Consider the following 20,859-nt stretch of genomic DNA (forward strand, 5'->3'; position numbering starts at 1 on the left):
AAGGAAAAACTCATTATGGTGTTGTAAAACACAAATAGAGGAACGTGGGAAACAATTGAGCACCACTTATTTTTGTGGAATCTACTTACACTCACTCTGCCTCTATTATAAATAACACTCCTCTTTTCTCTTATGCATCTCTCTCTTTCTTTCTTTCTTTCACTTTTCTTGGTACTTATCAAGAAACTGTGATGGAGAAGAGGAACGTAGTGCATGCATTGAAACCAGTTCTTCTGCTGGTGATGGTGCAGGTTGCAAATGCTTGGGTCAATGTTCTCTACAAGCTAGCCCTTAACGATGGCATGAACTTGAGTGTCATTGTTGCTTACCGCTATGTTTTTGCAACTCTTTTCATTTCTCCACTTGCTTTTCTTATTGAAAGGTTCTTCTCCTTTCCCTTGTTCTTCCCTCTTCTTCTTTTTTAATTCATCATGTTCTTTCATTTTATTATTGTATATGCAGATTTTAGTTAGCTGTGATTTGCATACATCAAATAGTATCAATAAAACAGGCCATTTATAGATATTGAAAATGATAAAAACGGATAAGAATATTCTTTGTTTCGGTGTTTTAGCTCATGGTTTTTGTTTTTCCAATCAACCCACTTAGGATGCATAGGAGCCAAGAAATTGAATTTGTAGGTAGGACCTTTTCATTTTGATTACTATTTGGGATAAATTAAGAAGCAATACCAATAGTAATAGTGTAATATGGTACCACTAACGTAAAAGTTGAGAAATTGTAAGAGATTTAATGTAAATTAGAGATTAAAACATTTGTAAATCTTATTTAGTGTATATTTTTTTCCATAAAGTTAAGTTAGACTTAAAATGTGTTAACATAATATAAGAATCATTTCAAATTTATTTTAACGATTATTTATTGAACTTATCGTATCATTACCATTATCGAACTATTATTGAATCACGTCTTAATAGGATTTGATAAATAATTATAATAAAAAATATGGTGTTTGCTGACGTGATTTGCAGGAAGACGAGAACGAAGATGAGTTGGATGATACTGTTTCAGGCATTTGTATGCGGGTTAATTGGGTAGGTAATGTGTTCTTTATTCATATTATTCCATATATGCTCATCCACGTAGAATCGTAACCATTCTTAACTCTTTCTCTACTTCATTCACTTCGTTTTTCTTTTCTCTTTACATCAACTTTTTGGAAATGATTCAACCATGCATACTAAAACTCATTTTTTTTCAAAATTATTATATAATTCCAATCATTACATGTCTATAGTTTTAATTAACTTCTATAAATAATAAAAAATCTAATAGCATTCAATCTCTATCTCTTTCTGCAAGCAATTCTTATAATAATCTAAGCCTAATTATTAGAGTGTCTGTCTTAACTGATATTTTATAACGTTAATTAAGAACTTCAGAAATTATTTTATTTTTAAAACAATAGAACAACATATTCAAAATAAAATTAAAACACATTATTACGCATTTAATAGCTTTTTTTTATTTCTCATGAAGGTAGTGAGTAGTATTTATCAACTATCCTCTCCAATTATCATTTTTAAAGTTCAGGTGGGACCATAAGTAGGAGAAATTTGTAGATTTCCCCAACTTTTAAACCTCGTTTTAGCTTCATTCACCTTCTCAAAAATGGACAATTACTTTACCATCTTAGATAATAACCTATTGGATCATTATGTATATATATATATATATATATATATATATATATATATATCCACACACTCCTAAATTATACAACTCTGAAATAATTATATGTAATATTACTTTATTTCAAAAAAATTATTTATATTTATTATTATCATTTAAATATAATATTTTATTATTAAAAATAATTATCAAGTTCACGAAAAGGTATGAGTATTAAAATATTATTGTCTTTTTTTTCATTACTTAAGTCTATATCCAATAAATTCCTTTAAAATCAATAGTAATAGGTGAATGTTGAAAATATCCTTATTTTTATTGTCTTCTTAGTTAGTAGTCTTGTATTGTTTGTGATGTACTGTATTTGTGTACCAATTGACGAATATGTAGAATACTTGTGATGATTTATACGCAGAGGAGCATTGCCTCAAAACTTAAACATGGAAGCAATCGCTTTAACTTCAGTAACGTTCACAACTGCCATATCCAATCTCATTCCAGCTCTCACCTTTATCATATCCCTTTCCTTCGGGTAAGAAGCTTTAAGGTTTTAAATTGTAGTTGTTTTAATTTATAATTAAAATAAAAGTTGAATATAATGTGTTTGTTTCCTGTGTTGAGATTGGAGAGATTAAATTTAAGAACAGCAGGAGGGAAGGCCAAGATAATTGGAACAATAACTGGAATCAGTGGAGCAATGGTTCTAACATTCCTTAAAGGCCCAGAAATTGAGATATTGTCGTTCCATATAAACCTTTTTAACAACCCAAACACCAACGTAGTACATCCACACGCTTCTTCTGGCTTTATGACCATGTTCGGTGCTCTCGCGTCTGTCGGAAGCAACGTATCTTATGCACTCTGGCTTATCATTCAGGTCGGTTTCATTTTACGTTTATGTGTCACAATTGTGGTTTGGAGGATTGTTTATATGAACATAGTTTTGATGACTAATGCAGAGTTTTTAGTGTAGTGCAGGCAAAAATGAGTGAAAGATACCCTTCTCCTTATTCAAGCACAGCCTTAATGTCCCTAATGGGGGCACTGCTATCCGTTTCTTATGCATTTTGTGTTGAAAGGGATTTGACTCAGTGGAGATTAGGTTGGAATATCAGACTATTCACAGTAGCTTATGCGGTATGTATGCTACCTTCTTTCTATTCATTATTATACGTATATAGGAACAAAGTGAACGATTAAGTTCATTCTTGGTGGGTCGATTTATCTTTCCTTTCTTCATCTTGAAATGGTTTTTGTGCTCTCCTTTCACTCTTTTATTTTTTGTCTATGTGAAATCCAAACTTGGATAATATCTACAAAAAATTTCCACACTCGTGCTATTAATACTGAATGATGATGTACCTTATTCTCAAAATTTGTGCTTATTTATATAATTATCATAGGTAATTTATTATTGGGCCGGATTAGAGTTTTAGATCATCATTAAAAGTGTATTACTTAAGGCTTAACTATTGATTAATCTTGTTACTCTTCTGTTTAGACATAATGAATTTAGTCGTGTCAGTCGGTTCTGATCAGGGTTGAGACTTTCCAACTATGAACCTGAGTGGTACAAAATATATATATATATATATATATATATTAACACAATTTCTTAGTTGGGAACATATGGGAGGCCACAGATCATTGACTATAATGATCTGTCACTGAATACACTATGATTGACTAATTGAGACCATATACTAAGGTTTTATATGTTAATGATATAAGTGGATGGATATGTGAATTATTGATGTAGGGTATAGTGGTTTCTGGAGTGATGGTGGCTGTGATTTCGTGGTGTGTACGCACGAGAGGTCCATTGTTTGTCTCCATTTTTAGCCCTCTTATGCTTGTGGTTGTGGCCTTTGCTGGATCCACTATTTTGGACGAGAAGCTATACCTTGGAAGGTAACTATATATATATATATTATTAATGTTTGTCATTGTCTGCTTCATCTTTACAATAATTAATGCTTATGTAATACTCCAATACACACAGAGCCTATTCATTATTCCCTACAAAATGAATTTTACATAGTTATTCAGTTACATATGGTTTACATAGAGTAAGCCTTTTTTTTTGTTGAAATTTGTTGGCACATACATTTGAATGGTTTGGTTTAACTAATTATTTACTTTTGTTGGTTTCAGCATAATTGGATCAGTGATGATTATTTGCGGATTATACATGGTTCTGTGGGGGAAAAGCAAAGAGATGAGGAAGAATGAACGGATTCCATCAGAAAGCACAGACAAATTTGACACAGTTGAAATAATGGTAAAACCTGGAGTAGAAGATAAGAGCAACAATAGCCTGGTGAATGCAGTAAATGGTGTTGGGGATAATGAAGATTCATGGAAAAATGGAGGTGAAAACAATCAGTGTTGCAAGACCAAAGAAGTAATATCTCAGAAGACCTAAACATTCTACAGTCCAAAGGGATTTACTGTAGATAGCTTCCCATTCTTTTCTAATTGCCCCAACATGTTATATGCATTTTTTGTAGAGCTGTAGAAGGTGAGGCTTGGCTAATTAACTTCATTCTATAACTGTTAAAAATCCCACATCAACTTCTATTCTTATCACAATAGCCTTTATATGTTACAGTAATGAAAATGTTTTATTTCAACCTTTATTTGCCTCTTTTTATTATATTATGACCACTTATGATACTTTTTGGAGGTGTGGATTAGTGCCCATGATTTTGATCATTTCCTTATTTTTAATCTTTCGCAACAAATAAAGTATAAGAAGAAGTGTATAAGCAACAACCTCACATGCAATACGTTTTTATTACCTTTTTCTTATCGACAACGATTTTCCACTTACGGTCTGTGTAAACAAATAGATGTTTAAAATATTAAGAAACATTTTTTTATTTGTTGTTTGTTTGTGCTAAACATGGTTCAATGAAAAAAATATTGATTCAGTAATGTTTAGTTTGATGTTAGTCTGGAATCCATAATTCAGATGTAAAAAAATAACAATTATTTAAAATAGTTTGAACTTGATTATAAATGATAAATTCATATTTAACTTCAAATTGCTTTTAGTAGTTCAAATCAGTTATAAATACTCTTTTTCAGTCTAACAAGTTAGGCATGTAATTTTTTCCACGAGATCACGTAAAAAAAAAGAAATATTAAGCTTTTGGGGTTGCATGGAGACAGAAGAAAACGTAAGACTTTTAATAATTACCACCTATGAATGGAAGAATTGAACATGATTACATATATTATCTTTGTTTTCTTCCATGTAAGTGTGAACTGATGAAAGATTAATGTCGAACTCACTCCTCAAATTACTTCTATTATCCTTCGCAGACATCTGCATAAAATTTCTAAATCTTCAGTTTTCAAAGAACTCAAATTCAAGTTGGAAATGAAGAATATGTATTCCCAAGAGAGGGGTGTTAATATTATTAATATTGGGCCTTTATTTTTTCTGTACACTTTTGCTTTTGTATTGGGCCGCATCTCGTTGGACCATTTTTTTTAACTATTTCTTCCTGCACCTCCACCTTCTTCTCTCGCCTCCATAAATTTTTGAATTTTTCTCCTCTGTAATATTCTGGATTTCATATGTGTATGTGTGCAGAGACAATTTTTCACTTTCAATGGTGCAGAAATGTTAATATTCTCATTAAAAACATATACTCATTTTAATAAATTAATATTTTTTTAATTGAAAAATATTATTATATTATTACAAATAGTGTTAAAGGAATGTTATTTACTATTTATAATAATGTCAAAAAATAAAAATAAAATCCTGGAAATATCAAATTTGAGTATTAAATAATAAAATTAAATGTATATGAAAATAATATCTTTAGAAACAAACGCATTTTGAAGGAGAAAGGTAATGACATGGATGAATGCTGAATTCATGCCTTAAATCATACTATATCAATTCAATTCATGCTATTTCTACTCTCTTTTTCACCAAACCCTTGCGTTGTTACTGCAATTATTTCAAAACTATGGAAGATACACATTCATTCATAGTGAACTAACCAAGAATAAAAAAAATATAGTTTAACAATATAATATAATATAATATAATATATATATATAAATTATTTTAGAGTGATGAAACCCATATAAAAAAAATAAAAAAAATTTAACAACATAACAATTTTTAAACAATTACTTAATTAATAAATCCGATCAAAAAATAACTGTCGTCAACCAACTAAAACAAGGAAAGACAGATCACAGAATCTAAGACATCAATAAAAATAAAAACATAATAATATTTATAATGTGTTTTTTACCAATTATGATAAAGAGATGTTATGGATGAGAGACTGGTACAAAGAAATCCAAATTAAAATTATAAATACAGAAGAGATGAAGTAGTAATTTCAACTTTGAACTCTCACCTCTGCATCAACCTCCACTTCATTTTTCTAATAATAAACATGGTGAAAAGATGCTTAAAAAAGTATTTTACAACAAGATTTCATGAATCTGTGTGCTGAAGTGGTGGCATTTAAGTAGCAATAGTTCCATGGCACTGCTATATAAACACTTTAGAATTAATTAAGTATTTCTGTGTGCCTGCACAACTCCTCATTGAGTGTCATCATCACCTATTCAAAAACATGAAAGAAGTTAAATGGATAGTGAGATAAGATTCTCAATTGTGGAGCCTAAGGATTTTGTTTTAACTTTTAATTCTTCTATTCACTTTCACCAGTTACTATTTTATTTTCTTCCTCTCTTTTTAATCTAATACTACTTCTCATTTTCATTTCTCATTTTAGATCTTAATTAAGTAAATTAGAGACAATTAATGTTAATTTTGTTGAAGATGATTTTAGGGTTTTTGACTATGGAGTTATTTTTTTTGTTTTTACCAAAATGGGGTCTGTTTAAAAAAAATTACAAATTTAAACAAGTCGTGCCAATTCGGCACGACTTCATATGCACAAATCGTCCCAATTAGACACGATTTTGGCACGACTTTAGTATGACATGACAGAGTCGTGTCTAATTGAGACGATTTGTGCATATGAAGTCGTGCCGAATTGACACGACTTACCTAAATTTATAATTTTTTTTAAACGGACAAAAAAAAAACAACTTCATGATGGTCAAAAACCCATGATTTTACTTATCATTTTTCAACTCTTGGTAAAGTTTTTTTCTAAAGTTACCAATAAATAAGTCAAATGTTCCAAATTTGTATTACATCAGGTATATGTTTATAAATTACTTAACCCTTAATACTGCTTTGGGGAAATTCTAATTATCTAAAACTTCAAAAAAATAAGTAAAAGGAAAATCAGTTCCATATACAGAAACTTGCACTAACTTGTGTTTTTTATTCTCTTTTGACTAAAATTCCTTTTTATAACTTTTCAAAATAAATTTTAATAACGAGTTGGAAAAGTAATAAGTTTAATTGATGACTTCATATAATTTGTTTGAACTTCAAAAATATAACTCTTTCAAAATAAATTTTAATAAGGAGTTACTTAAAAAAAAAAAGGAATAAGTTTAATTGACTTGATGAAGCGTTTCATAACTTGTTTGAACTTCAAAAATAGTTGTGATATATTTTTTTATAATTTTTAATTTGTGAACAATAATATTAAAAAGCTTCATCTAACCCATAAGGCAAATTGATTTTAAGAAAAAAAAATCATTTTTAAGGCAGTTTAACAACTTTTATTGTAGATTTCGATCACTTATATAATTCACACAGTAATTATTTGCATTAAAAGTTATAATGAAACTCTAATTTTGATTGAAAAGTAACATCAAAATCACCCGAAAGAATAGCATGTAAGCTTTGTATTTAGAAATTAACACCAAAAATATTTAAGTATATACATATAACTTTCGCTCTTGACTTTTAACAACTCTAAATAATAATAAAACATTAAATTAAGAAATTTAATTAAAATAAATTAATTATTGAATAAAAAATTAATAAGAATAGTTATGGAATGGTAGTTTAAATTTGAAAGAGTGTCAACTTTTTAAAGTTCATCTTTTCAGACTCACCTTTATATATTGCAGCACTGTATAAGAAAAAGCTACTTTCAAATTAACTATATATTATTATTCACATGTCTCTTTCAAATTACCTATATATTATTATTCACATATATCTCTATCCGTAAATAAATTTTAAATTATGTACACCTACAAATCTATATTAAGGATATTCAATATTATTATTAATATAAATATTTTTATTAACAATATTAATAATATTAATTATAATATATGTATATAATATGAATAATTATAAAATTATAATTAATATTTATAAATAAAAATAATTATTATTATAACTAATAGATAGGTATACTATTAACATTATAAAACTATAAATAATATTATTATTAATAATATTAATGATATTAATGGTATTAATGATATTAATGATAGTATTAATGATTTATAATATTTAATAGTATTATTATCTATACTTATATATAAAGGGGATTTTCATCTTTAACTACTCTTTTGGTGTTTATCAATTTTATCTTAGACATTTCAGTCATCTCATTACTTTTTTAAGTATTTAATAAATAACTAATTATTCTTATAATTAATTGAAAATTATTTTTCTTTTTTATTTTTAAAATTAATATTCTATCATTTTGTAAAAAGTAGTTACCAATTTTAAATTGGATGTGGAGTAGTTTATTAAATATTTTGTACACGTGGAACAATTTTTTACTCCATATCTTCATCTCACTTAACATTCTTTTTTTTTTATCAGCAAAGAATGAAATTAAATTAAGAGAAATACAAAAGGGGTATTCCAACCCTTTTACATAAACCAAACCACATTAAGAATCTCCAAAAATAAAAAGATAAACAAATATTCCAGAAGCAATAGATAGATAATGTTTGTTGCATAAGTTAGACATCATAGCACAGTTCACCTAACATTCTCTTATTGACATAAACTTAAATTCTAGTCTCATCCATTACAGTTTATTTCTAACATTAATTACAATTATAATTATAATAATATATATAATGATTATCAATAATAATCATCATAAATAATTAGGTAATGCTGAGTTATCCTTGTAGTGAGACTTGATGTTGCAAATTGACTAATTCGTGGTGCTTCCTTGATCTGTGTGAACTGTGGTATCTGACATACATACAAACAGCATTAACACATCACTGCAAAATTAAAGATTAATTTGACTTCCTGATGTCCCAAACTTGAACTCTATGAAACCACCATGAAAAGCACTTCAATGCTTCCTTAAATTTGGAGATCTCTGTTTTCCACCTACCATTATTTTTTATATAAACAACCCATGGTTTACCTTCTACTTCCACATCACCATAAATAACTCCATATCACTCACTAGGTTCTTTAATTGCAGACCCTTTTGCAGCAGTTACCTGTGATGATCACGTAGACATATACACATTTCAAGTGTAAGTACAACACTGTGTGAGCAATGAGAGATATAGGGAAAGTAGTACATGGGTTGAAACCAGCCCTTCTAATGTTGATGGTGCAGATTGCATTTGCTTCAGTCAACGTGCTCTACAAGTTTGCCTTAAACGATGGAATGAGTGTGAGCGTAATTACTGCCTACCGTCTCATGTTTGCAGCAGCTTCTACTGTTCCTCTTGCTCTTATTTTTGAAAGGTCCATCTACATCCCTAGCCCCACAACCTAGTTATTGCATGTTTATGTCTTTCTCAATCTTTACTTGACATGATTAAAATTTAGTTTATAAAATCCAATTTAACATTCAATAGTTTATCATCAGCTTCCTATGTTTATGTACTTTCCACTAGACTACTGTGTCCAATGTTTCTTTTAACTTGGTTAAAACTGTTTTCCTTTTTTATTATTTGCAGGAAAAACATACCAACACTGACTTGGAGGGTGATTTTAAAGGCATTTTTCTGTGGCCTATTCGGGTAAGTTTACATAAACTCATCACCCTCAATTTCGCACCTTGTTTAATTGTACAGCAAACAAAATATGGTATCATTCGAATATTATTTATTTTCTCATATGATCATGCAATAACATGACAGGGGAAGTCTATTCCAAAACCTTTATTTCGAGTCCTTGAAATTGATATCAGCAACATTTGGTTCTGCTGTTTATAATCTCATTCCTGCAGTCACTTTTATCTTGGCAGTAACTTGCGGGTACGTATTCATAATACACCAGTAACTCCAACCACTATACTTTTCAACAAATTAAGCTATCCAATGTCCGTACTACACATGACAGATAAATTAACTTGTTGTTGTTGTTGAATTTCCTTAGTTTTGAAAAATTAAATTTCCAAAGGGCATCAGGTAAGGCTAAGGTGTTGGGAACAATAACAGGAGTTGGCGGGGCAATGATGCTGACATTTCTCAAAGGTGTAGAAATCAACATTTGGACCTCCCACATTAACCTTTTGCATAAAAAGGGTACCAGGGGAACACAGAATGATGACTCTGGAAGTAAAGTGCTAGGAGTCTTTTGTGGTTTTGGAAGCTGCTTCTGTTTTGCATTATGGCTCATTGTTCAGGTTAGCTTAAGTATCAATTACCAACCACTTAAATTCTTCACTACATAATAGAAACTAATTTGTTTTATTAGTGGCAGAGTGTTGTGGTTATAATTGATTATTATATACATATGATACTTCAGGCTCAGATGAGTAAAGAGTTCCCAGGCCATCACTCAAGCACAGCTTTGATGTCAGTAATGGGGGCAATTCAAGCCACTATTTATGCCCTGTGTGTTGAGAAGGATTGGAGCCAATGGAGGTTGGGTTGGAGCATTAGGCTTCTAACTGCAGCATATTCGGTGTGCTAAATATTAATCTGACTCTGATAAAAAGAAAGAAATTTTGTGTCAGCTTACTTAAGATAATGACAATAATGACAAGTAGTAATTAATCAGTGTATGTATTGGTTATGTGAACTAATAATGCATATAACTTAATATATGGTTGATAAAAGGAGACACCTTACGTGAATTGGTGGTGTTTTTGCAGGGAATTGTTTGCTCTGGAATAATGGTTGTTGTGATTGCATGGTGTGTAAGGATGAGAGGTCCAATGTATGCATCTGTTTTCAATCCTCTTTTGCTAGTGCTTGTGGCCATTGCTGGTTCCTTGATGTTGGATGAGAAGCTGTACATAGGAAGGTATGTACCAAATATTGCACCTCAATTAATACGCCATAATGAGCATTAACTTTAGTTTATGATCCGGGGTCCACTCACACACTGATGAATTAACTTTTTGAAACATGTTTAGTGTGATGGGAGCAGTGCTAATTGTGATGGGATTGTACATGGTGCTGTGGGGTAAGAGCAAAGAAATGAAAAGAGTGAGTCACTTAGAAACTACTCCAGAACTAGAAGAAATTGAGGTTCATGATCAAAGTAGGTGCAGCAACGACAAGTACACCTGTAGTGAGAGCAATAGTGTTGGGAAGGATGATGATAATGCTTCAAAAAGCGAAGATGAAGGACAAGACAAGGAAAATAATGGAAAACAAGATATGGGTAGCTCCAATGGAAGTGTAGAAGGCCTAAAAGGTAGAACTTAGAATATAGAATGACAGAGGGTACATAGTTGGATGCAAAGCAAACCCATCTTTTCCATTTCTGCCACCAATTCAAAAGGGAAAGATTTGATAGTTTAGCCACACAGATCAGAGATCCAACTTTACTCCTAACAATTTCTAATAATTTCGATCTAAGCAAATGTTTATTCTCCTCCTAATAATATCCAAATGTAAAGTACAATTTAACATGCAAAATTTCAATGGATGAAGTACAATTTCAATGCCATGCAAAATTACATTTTAACACAGTTTGTTGTTATGAGTGAACGCAGACATTGAAAATTTTTGGGACGCTTTGTTGTTATTAGAGGTGATTTTTGGGTCTTTTTCTTTCTTCTTCTAGGCCCACCTCGATTGGAATGACAGGAGAAATATATAAACAAATATTTATTTTATTTTATTTGTTTTAATTTTTCATTAATTTAAAATATAAAAAAATTAAATAACTTATATTTGCCTTCATCACTTAAGGAAAAAGACAAATTTATATAGATTTATTTTTTCAAAAAACATTACCATAGTAAGTTAGAATTATTATTTTTAATTCAAAATATATTAGGATTAAGAACAATTCACAAGAATTCGTGTTTGGGGATTTAAAAAGTCACACTCAGAAGAAGTTGTAGGTCCAGCTGAATTCAAAGGAAGTTGAATGAAGTTTGATTTTTTTTTAACGGATAAGGTTTAATAGACCATCTAATCAGATTGTCTAGTATTTAGACAAACAGTAATAAAATAAATAATAAAAATATAAAGACACAATAAATTATAGTGGTTTATTTAAATTTTAGTTTTATTGAATTAACTGCTCAAGAGAGTTTCATTAATTAACACATTTAGTTATAACGAGTATTTTTTATCTTTTGAGATTACCACGAGTATTCATATATGTCATTTGTACAAAATAGTATTAAATCATTCAAATTACAAATAAAATATTGAAACTAAATTTTGTTATGCAACTAATAAATTTTATTAATCTATCAATTATGAACACATGTTGTTATGTTTAAAGAATTTACTATGTATTGTTATTGGACAAAATATTGTTAGAACATTCAAAATACAAAATAAATCATTTTATTTAAATATCATGAGTGGTCAATTTATATTTTCTTTTAATGATTTTGAAATACTTTTTTAACTACATGTAATTTAGTAAAATCCGTTGAACTGTAAATTAGATAATAAAAAATTAATTTATTTTTTATATTAGTCAATTTAATGTGTTCTCGAATTCAATCAACTAAAAAAAATTATTAAATAAAAATTAATTTAAAAAAAATTATTAAATAAAAATTAATTTTAAATAAAAATAATTATTAATTATTATATTAATTAAATTAAATATTATTTTATAGACTACAAAATTATTGATATATAAAGTAATTTTTATTATTAATAAAAATTTATAAGCTAATTTCTAAATTTATATTTAATTAGTTATCAAAATTTTAACTAACACTTAACTTAAATTTTAAAGTTGCACTAAAATCTTGATAGTTAATTGGATATTTAAAAATCAATTTATAAGTTTTTATTAATAATAAAAACATAAAAAAATATTCTATAATATCTAATTTAATTAATATAGTTACTAATTATTTTTTATCTCTAGAACTAGTTTATATTTAATAATTTCTAGTGTTTTTGCAAAACCTTTTATTATACTGATTATTTAAAATTATAATATAGAAAAATAAGTTGTGCATAATTTTTAATTAATAAATTAAAAAACTAATTTTGAATAATTTTAATTGATTTTTCAATTATATAAAATAAATATTTTATGACTAATTATCTCTCCATTTTAATTCATATTTATTCTTATTAAAAAAATTAAAGTATTTTATGAAACATTGAAAAATATTCAAATAATTTTTTTGTAGTTTAAGAAAAGCTTGACTCAAATAATTCAATGAATAAATTTAAATCAACTAAGAAAACTTAATTATATATTCATCTAATCATATATAGGAACTTTATTCTTCCAATTGTCATATCAAAACTTTTATACATCAACAAAAGTAGGTCGAATCTATCACTAATAATTTGATTTAAAGCAAATAAAATAAGATATAGGACAACAAAAGAAATTTGAATAGAAAAAAAGGGAGAAAGTACATCCATTAGTGTAATATGTAAGAAAAAATTAAGATAAATAAAAAAATTATATTCTTTCTAAATTTTTCTTTTCTTTCTCTTCCGACCAAAACACAAAGGTACCATATCCTTTTATCATCCTTAACTTTTGAGGACCATCTATTTTACTTTCCTTTGCATGTTGCTGAGAGTTGACACAAACTTATTTTGTGCTGCTTTAAAACTATTTTTACAAAGAATAATGTTACATGCCTAGTTGGCAATACAATTTAATTTATGAACAAAAAATAGTATATGACTTCAGAAAAACAAGATAATATTCCAAATTCAGTTTGGCACACCCAAAAACTTATAGGATTATTATAATTTTTTTAATCTTTAACTTTAATTAATTAATTTACTGCTGAAAATAGAAAATATTAATAAAATAATTAATGTAGTAAAAAAATATTTCAAATAAATATAGTTACATTTCATTTCGGTATCATGTGTTTATTATTTTATATAAGTGAAATAGTTCCATCTTATTTACTTTCATAATTTGGTTTAATTTTAATAATATTATGAATAAGACTCATCTATTATTATTTTTTCAATAATATATTCTATATACACTTATTTTTTTCATAATATATTTTAAATTAAGTGTTGGAGATCCACATCGACTAGAGATTAGAGTTTTTCCTTGTATATAAGTGGGTGTAAACCTCAACTTTATGAACCGGTTTAATGGGGTTGAGTTAGGCTTAAAGTCTACTCTGTAATGACTCTGTAATATTAAGTGTTGAAAGACTAATAAGAAAATAGATTTTATATACTGGAACAAAAGTACTTTTAAAATTTTATAAAGACTGAAAAAGAAGAAATTAAAAAAAAAACATGTTTTTGCGGTTAGTTTGCATAAGTTTATGCAGTTTTTATTTTTTTTCTTTTATTAAATACTTATACTTTATTTTTATTTTTAAATTTAATTATAATAGAAAAAAAAAATGTTACTGTTGAAGGTTGTGGTACCGAAATACAACTTTTCTAAAATAAATCCTAATCAAAATCATTTTAGACTGACATAATTTTAAACTTAATATCAAAATTTACCACTTACACATTAACATAATAAAAATTATGTTACATTAATACGATTTTTTTACATTAAAATTATTTCATATTTAATCGTTTTTTTTTTTTAAATAGACTCACTTCTTGAATAAAAGACGGGCAAAATTGTCCCCACTTTAGTAAAAAAACCTAAAAACTAACTTGTGTATACTCTAATTTAATTTATAAAAATGCAATAATAATCGTTGGTTAAAATGTAGCGATTTTAACAAAAATATATATACTGGTACAAAAATAAGTGCTAATATTATAATTGTGAATTTTAGGTTTAATGATTGATAATTTATTAGTGGGTATTTTAGAAACGGTAATGGTCCATTGGTAGCATTCATACTATTTGCCCCCTCTTTTATAGCATGCATTATGCAATTGTTGCACAATGAAATTAGTGGAATGTATATGGCTCATAAACCTACATAGGAGAAGGACAACCAGGTTTTGGTTGCTTACTACCCAACTCTTCAACCATACTTTCCATGTCAATTTCTACTCCTAATTGCCCCCTTAATGTCTCTCATAATTGCTTTCTTTCAACACTAAAGCTCTCAACTAATAGACTATAATCTAATTATTATTTTAGATAATTAAAAAATATATTTAAAATAAGAAATAAAATATTAATAACTGTTACCGACAAAGGTCGTGACGATCTTAGATCCAGAACACTCAATATACTAAAGAATAAATGTATTCTTAACCAGTTTGTAAATTTGTCTTCTCTTATTATGTGTTCTCTGATACATACTGAAAATTCATGTTTCCTTCTTCTTGTATCGGGTCTTAATACTAGTTTAATTCAATAATAAAGACTAATTATTCAAGGTCCTTGATTTTTACTGATCCAGTATTAATGTTTTTGGATATGTAAGGTCGGTAAGCAATCTGTTTATATGTTATATCAGACGGCTTAGCTCATGACGCTACAATAACAAATAAAATTATTTTTTTACTTTTTTTACTCAATACAAATAATTTTACTTTTTTTTTACACACTTTTCATTTTCCCAATTTTGTATATTTTATAAACAGATTTTCAATAAAATAGTCATGAAGAGTGGTCGTTCATTACATGTTTATTGTTGGTTGAATAACAACATTATTAATCAAGAAATAGGAAATAATTTATGTTGAAATGACTAACAAAATGTTTGACCAGTGAATGAAAAAACACAATTCTATCACACCGGTACCTTACAATTCACCTCAACTGTGCACCATCACCATCATACTAACCAAGTGCACAAGTCAATGTTATTTTTATTCAACAACTCACCCGCAATTATCAATAAAAATAAAAATAAAAATATTTAAAAAAAGAAAAAAAAAAGTAGAAGGAGAAGGAAAAAAGTTACACCACCTCTTACAATCGCCACCATTCCCCGTCATTGTCGCACTGTCAGAACGCCTGTAATTGAAGAACAGAAATAAAAGAGTTGGGTTGATATTGAGGGATTAAAACGGAAAACTTTTAAAAGTTCTTACTTAACAACCAAGTTCTTGCTTAATTCTGCTGGTTATCAGAGAAAGGAAGACAATTATTGATGAATTTTATGTTCGGTTCATTTAATGTACAATAATAACGTTTTTCTTTTTAAATTCATAATTATTTATATAATTATTATATATTCATTATTATTTCATCAACGTTTCATAATTAAGAGTACATTACTTAATACTTAAACTTATTAATTTATTGTTTGAATTTAATAAATTTAATCATATTAATCGATATAACCTCTAATTCTATCGATACAAGTTTTAACTCTCAAATTTATGGAACATTTTCTCTCTTCTTCCAAAATATTAGTGACGGTTTACTTAGGCAAAAGATTACAAGAGAATTACGTTGAAGGTAATTTTATACACTGTTTGATTTTTACTACTTACAATAATCTCATACGAAATCATGACATGTATATTTATTTTAGTGAATTATTTTCCTGAGGAGAAAAATATATAAGATAAACCTCCAGAGATAGAATTGAGAAACACCTGTAATCCTACCATAAGGAGAAGAAAAAAAAACCTTTTGATCTAGTTCTTTAGATTTTTGTGGTTATCCTATTAGACAGTGAATTTTTTTTTTCACTTAGTTCTTTAGATTTTCATTTTTTAAATTTATCATGTTAAAATTTTGTTATTTATATGTTTTTTTAATGTTCATTTCAAGTTAAGGAAAACAAGTTATAGGAAGATCAGGATTTGCCTTGTTTTTTACAAATTACTTTTTACTTTTTCTAGAAAGACTCATTTGCACAAACACGGCTAGAATATAGACTACAAAAAGTCACTTATGTTTGTTTGCACTGAGATGGATTTGAGAAAGTGGAAAAGAAAAGTGGAAAGTGATTTTTAATAGTATAATATTTTTGAATAGTATTATTATCTTCTTAATATATTTTTTTTAATTATTGTTAACTTTTAGTTAATATAAGAATTTTAAACATTTTATAATATAAAAGTTGAATGTAAATCTCATTTTATAAATCGATTTTATAGAAATAAATTAAATTTAAAATTTATTTTTTAATAAAATTAAATTATTTTTTATTATAATGAAATAAGTATAAGTATTTTAAAGAAGTTGAAAAATTAAGGGATGTTTAAATTTGTGACCAAACTTAACTCACTCGAGTTTAATCACAAAATATTTAGCTTACCAACAAGTAACGGAATTGAAATAATTAATTTTTAGCTATTTTGAAGACATAATTAACTCACTTTTAGAGCTAATTAAGCGTAATTTAGGATGAGTGGTGGAAGTACTATTTACCCACATTGATAGAACATGCACATTCACACATTGTTGCCACCAAAAGTTATTCCCTTTCAAATCATCACTTTGATTCATTGAATCACGCTGCTTGCATCCTGCGGATATATCTCAACACCATCTTCTTTCTTTTTTTAAGAAAAAAAAAAAACTTTAACTTCTATATATATTCAATATAAAAACAAATTGTTAGCCATAAAAATCATAATAATAAATAAAGTTATTTAAAAAAATATTATTATCGTGATTTTATCATGTTTATTATTGTTAACGCGCTTAATCTTGTCTGAATGATTTGAAATGGGCCTACAAGGTTTGCAATGTTGAGAACACTAAGAAGTTAGTTGTAAAACACTTCTGAGACATGTTCTTCTGCTCTGCACTTCCTCACCACGCAGCCACCACTGTAACCAGTCAAACAAAAAATCCCAACTTCAACTTTTAGTCTCATTTCTACAAAATTTTGTTTCACTTTTTATGATTTCATTATTATTTTTTTACTAAATTTCTATTCGATTAAGCCTAACTCAATCCCATAAAACCGGCTCATAGGGTTGAGGTTTGCACACACTTATATATAATGAAAGGCTGTGGGATCTCCAACAAATATGAATATGAAACTATAAGTTAATTGCATCAAATTTACATTTTTTTTAATTTGTCTCGTTTAAACAATGGAGTGTAAACGTATGCTTAATCTTATCTATTTAACTAAATAAATTATATTAGTTAATATTTTAATGAATCAGACTCCAATCATATATAAATAGTTTGACTCGTTTATTGGTCACTCGTAAAATAAAGCAAAGTCATGAAATTTTTGTCCATATCGTAACTCATCAACAACTAGTTATAGTAATTAATGATTGATACATTATACACACAAGTTATCATTAATATATAATATATCAGTAATTTATTTGTTTATATAAACAAAATAACTACAAAAAGTTATGACTTACTACTGATCACTATAGATTAGGGGATAAGATTGAATAAAACAATATACAATTATTGATTATAGACATAAATATTGGATAATGTTTTGCAAGAAATATGGAGAGATGAAGATGAAGAAATAAAAAAGAGTATTACGAAGTGAACTTTAAGCCTAATTCAACCCCATAAAACCGACACAAATACTCGTTAGGATAAGCTCGAAATGGCTCTGATATCATATTACAAAGTGGACTTTAAGCCTAACTCAATCTCATAAAACCAACTCATAGGATTGAGGTTTGCACCCACTTATATACAATGAAATGCCCTAATCTCTAGTCGACGTGGGATCTCCAACAAAGAGAATGGTGAAATACTTAGTTGAGAATAGATATAGCTAAGTAATAGCAAAAAGAGTTGAAATGTTATAGTGTTGTGAAATGGAACAGTGAGAAGGAATATATTTGATATGTGGTGGAGGGTTGTGAGGATAAGGAAGGGATTTGGTGCTGCGAAAAGGCTTTGTTCCTTTGATTTTGTGAAGTTTGTATGTGAGAAACGCAGAGAAGGAGCATCGGAAAGTGGCTCCACGAACCACTGCGAAAGCTATGCTTTCAACACAGGTAGAGTCAAATATACCACATGTACTCAATGGTTTAACATCTATTTTTATCACAACTTGTGCTATCACTTTCTGTGGATTATAAATTCTTAATTTTTTTGTTTCACTTTCCAATAATCGTAAAGTCCTTTTTGTACCAAATCAACTTTAAACTTGTTTCCTCCTCCTCCCACTTTTTTAAAGCTTCTACCAATTAACAATTTAGTAAAGCCTCTTCTAATTCATTTCAAGCTCAATTATGGGATTTTTCTTTTCTACTTTTTTTTTGTTGATATTATCAGATATCATTTTTAAGCTTCTCTTTCGGCTAGGATTTGATACGATCGAGTTGATAATAGTTAATGACTAAATGAACATGTAAAAAATATAAATATAGTAGTTAATAAACATTAATGAAACAGTACGCAAACCAAGTGATGCATGATTATGCCTTATAATATAGTTGGCAAAATCAATTTAGAAAGACCAAAAGATACATGGCAATTTCCATAAAGCCATAAAACAAGATATAACCAAAAAAGACAAGCCCTAGCATGACTTTTCAAAAGCCAGATGCATGGAAATTTTCGTAAAGCAATAAAACCAGCGATTTGCCTCAGCAGTGAATTTTAAAGATAAAAAGAAAAGTTGTTGAGTTTTTGGAGTTAAGAAAGAAAACTGTGTAAGAGTATTGAGTATAAGAATATTGTAAAAGATGATAAGAAGAAATGAGTATGATGTAGCATATTCTAAAGGAAAACATGAAATGGTAAAAGAAGGAGAAAGATTGAGGATTGGTTGGAAAAACATATGGTGGTCGTAGGACATGGTTGAGCAGAAACATTAATTGAATCTGTTGAAGGGTTCAAGTAATGTTCCCACAGGAATTGGTCCAGTTTGTCTTCCACTGTCCTCTGCATCTGTCAGCTTCAAACCAAAGCAATGCCAAGCCAAAAGCCTAACGTCCAATTGGCAAGACGTCCCGATTGACCTATTATTTTATTTTTTATCATTTTATATTATATTATATTATGCCTTGCACGTGCAAATCATAGTTAAAAGCTTCTACCAATGTTTCTTTGCATTCTTACTCTTATGTTGCGTCAAACCATTCACTTATAAATAATTTTAAGAACAAATTCTATTTCATAATATATAATATATAAGTGACTATATCTTCAAGATTTCATCCGATATCTCATCCTATAAGTCGATTTTATGAGATTGAGTTAAACTTGAAGTTCACATCTTGTATTAGAACCATTTAGAGTCTATCACAGTGACTAACGGTTGGATTTATCACACCACCCGCTATTAGGTCACTCATAATATATAGTCCTACGTACCCAGTTGGTAGTCTCGACGTAAGAAGTGTGTGTTGAATATTTCACATTAACTAAAGATTATGACATGTCATATATAAGTGGGTGGAAATCTCACCTCATAAACTGGTTATGAGATTGAGTTAAACTTAAAGTCCACTTCTTAATACTATAAAAAATTAATTTTATAAGATTGAGTTAAACTTTAATTTTATTTATAAATAAATTGCCAGCTACTATATCATATCTAAATATGACTTTTTTTTAATTATAAGGGATATGGATAATTTATAAAAAACAATTAAATATAGTGTTATATTCATCAATTGGTTATGTTTTATAGTTATTCTTTAATGTAATTTATCTTTTATATTAACTTTTTCGTCACATAGAGTTGTTGATCTTTAATTACTTTAACAATAATTGTAACAATGTTTTAATCAAACCATTTGTTTATCTAATCACACCCCCCCGTCATATTAAGCAATATGATGACACGAGTGATGAATATTATGTTTGGCAAACATGTTAAATTAGTTAACTTTTATCAATAAACTGAAAAAGTTGTTTGACTGATTAGTTGTGTTTGTTTGGTACTATCTCATTACCTTCTAACACTTTTATGATGCATTACTTTAAATACTTTTTTTTTATATATTTTAGTTTCTATTTTTTTTAAGTAATTATTAAATTTATTTTACTCTTTTTATGTAAGATAATATTTTTTTTCCATATTTTACTGTTTATTTTTATCATTATTTTATTTATCTTATTATTTA

At 27.9% G+C, this 20,859-nt stretch overlaps 2 protein-coding genes across 2 annotated transcripts; both read left to right on the forward strand.

Moving 5' to 3' along the window:
• LOC137832832 (WAT1-related protein At1g68170-like) lies at positions 1-4,289 on the forward strand. Its single transcript, XM_068641186.1, has 7 exons — positions 1-382; positions 993-1,055; positions 2,066-2,182; positions 2,272-2,527; positions 2,629-2,787; positions 3,410-3,561; positions 3,805-4,289. Exons 1-7 carry the CDS (start codon positions 192-194, stop codon positions 4,073-4,075), a joined length of 1,209 nt encoding a protein of 402 aa, XP_068497287.1. The 5' UTR covers positions 1-191; the 3' UTR covers positions 4,076-4,289.
• Positions 4,290-8,736: 4,447 nt separating this feature from the next.
• LOC137832831 (WAT1-related protein At1g68170-like) lies at positions 8,737-11,445 on the forward strand. The gene is made up of 7 exons (XM_068641185.1): positions 8,737-9,292; positions 9,508-9,570; positions 9,691-9,807; positions 9,929-10,178; positions 10,301-10,459; positions 10,650-10,801; positions 10,914-11,445. The coding sequence occupies exons 1-7, from the start codon at positions 9,099-9,101 to the stop codon at positions 11,206-11,208; spliced, it is 1,230 nt and encodes a 409-aa protein (XP_068497286.1). The 5' UTR covers positions 8,737-9,098; the 3' UTR covers positions 11,209-11,445.
• Positions 11,446-20,859: the final 9,414 nt, after the last annotated feature.

Source organism: Phaseolus vulgaris, chromosome 6 (genome assembly GCF_000499845.2).
Source record: "Phaseolus vulgaris cultivar G19833 chromosome 6, P. vulgaris v2.0, whole genome shotgun sequence".
Classification (NCBI taxonomy): domain Eukaryota; kingdom Viridiplantae; phylum Streptophyta; class Magnoliopsida; order Fabales; family Fabaceae; genus Phaseolus; species Phaseolus vulgaris.

Excerpts from the sequence above, each read along its gene's own strand:
- LOC137832832 (XM_068641186.1), top strand. The coding sequence starts at position 192 with ATGGAGAAGAGGAACGTAGTGCATGCATTGAAACCAGTTCTTCTGCTG. Across the intron at positions 2,528-2,628 it reads CACTCTGGCTTATCATTCAG|GCAAAAATGAGTGAAAGATA; the intron begins GTCGGTTTCATT and ends AGTGTAGTGCAG. Across the intron at positions 2,788-3,409 it reads TATTCACAGTAGCTTATGCG|GGTATAGTGGTTTCTGGAGT; the intron begins GTATGTATGCTA and ends TTATTGATGTAG.
- LOC137832831 (XM_068641185.1), top strand. The coding sequence starts at position 9,099 with ATGAGAGATATAGGGAAAGTAGTACATGGGTTGAAACCAGCCCTTCTA. Across the intron at positions 9,571-9,690 it reads TTTTTCTGTGGCCTATTCGG|GGGAAGTCTATTCCAAAACC; the intron begins GTAAGTTTACAT and ends ATAACATGACAG. Across the intron at positions 10,802-10,913 it reads GAGAAGCTGTACATAGGAAG|TGTGATGGGAGCAGTGCTAA; the intron begins GTATGTACCAAA and ends AAACATGTTTAG.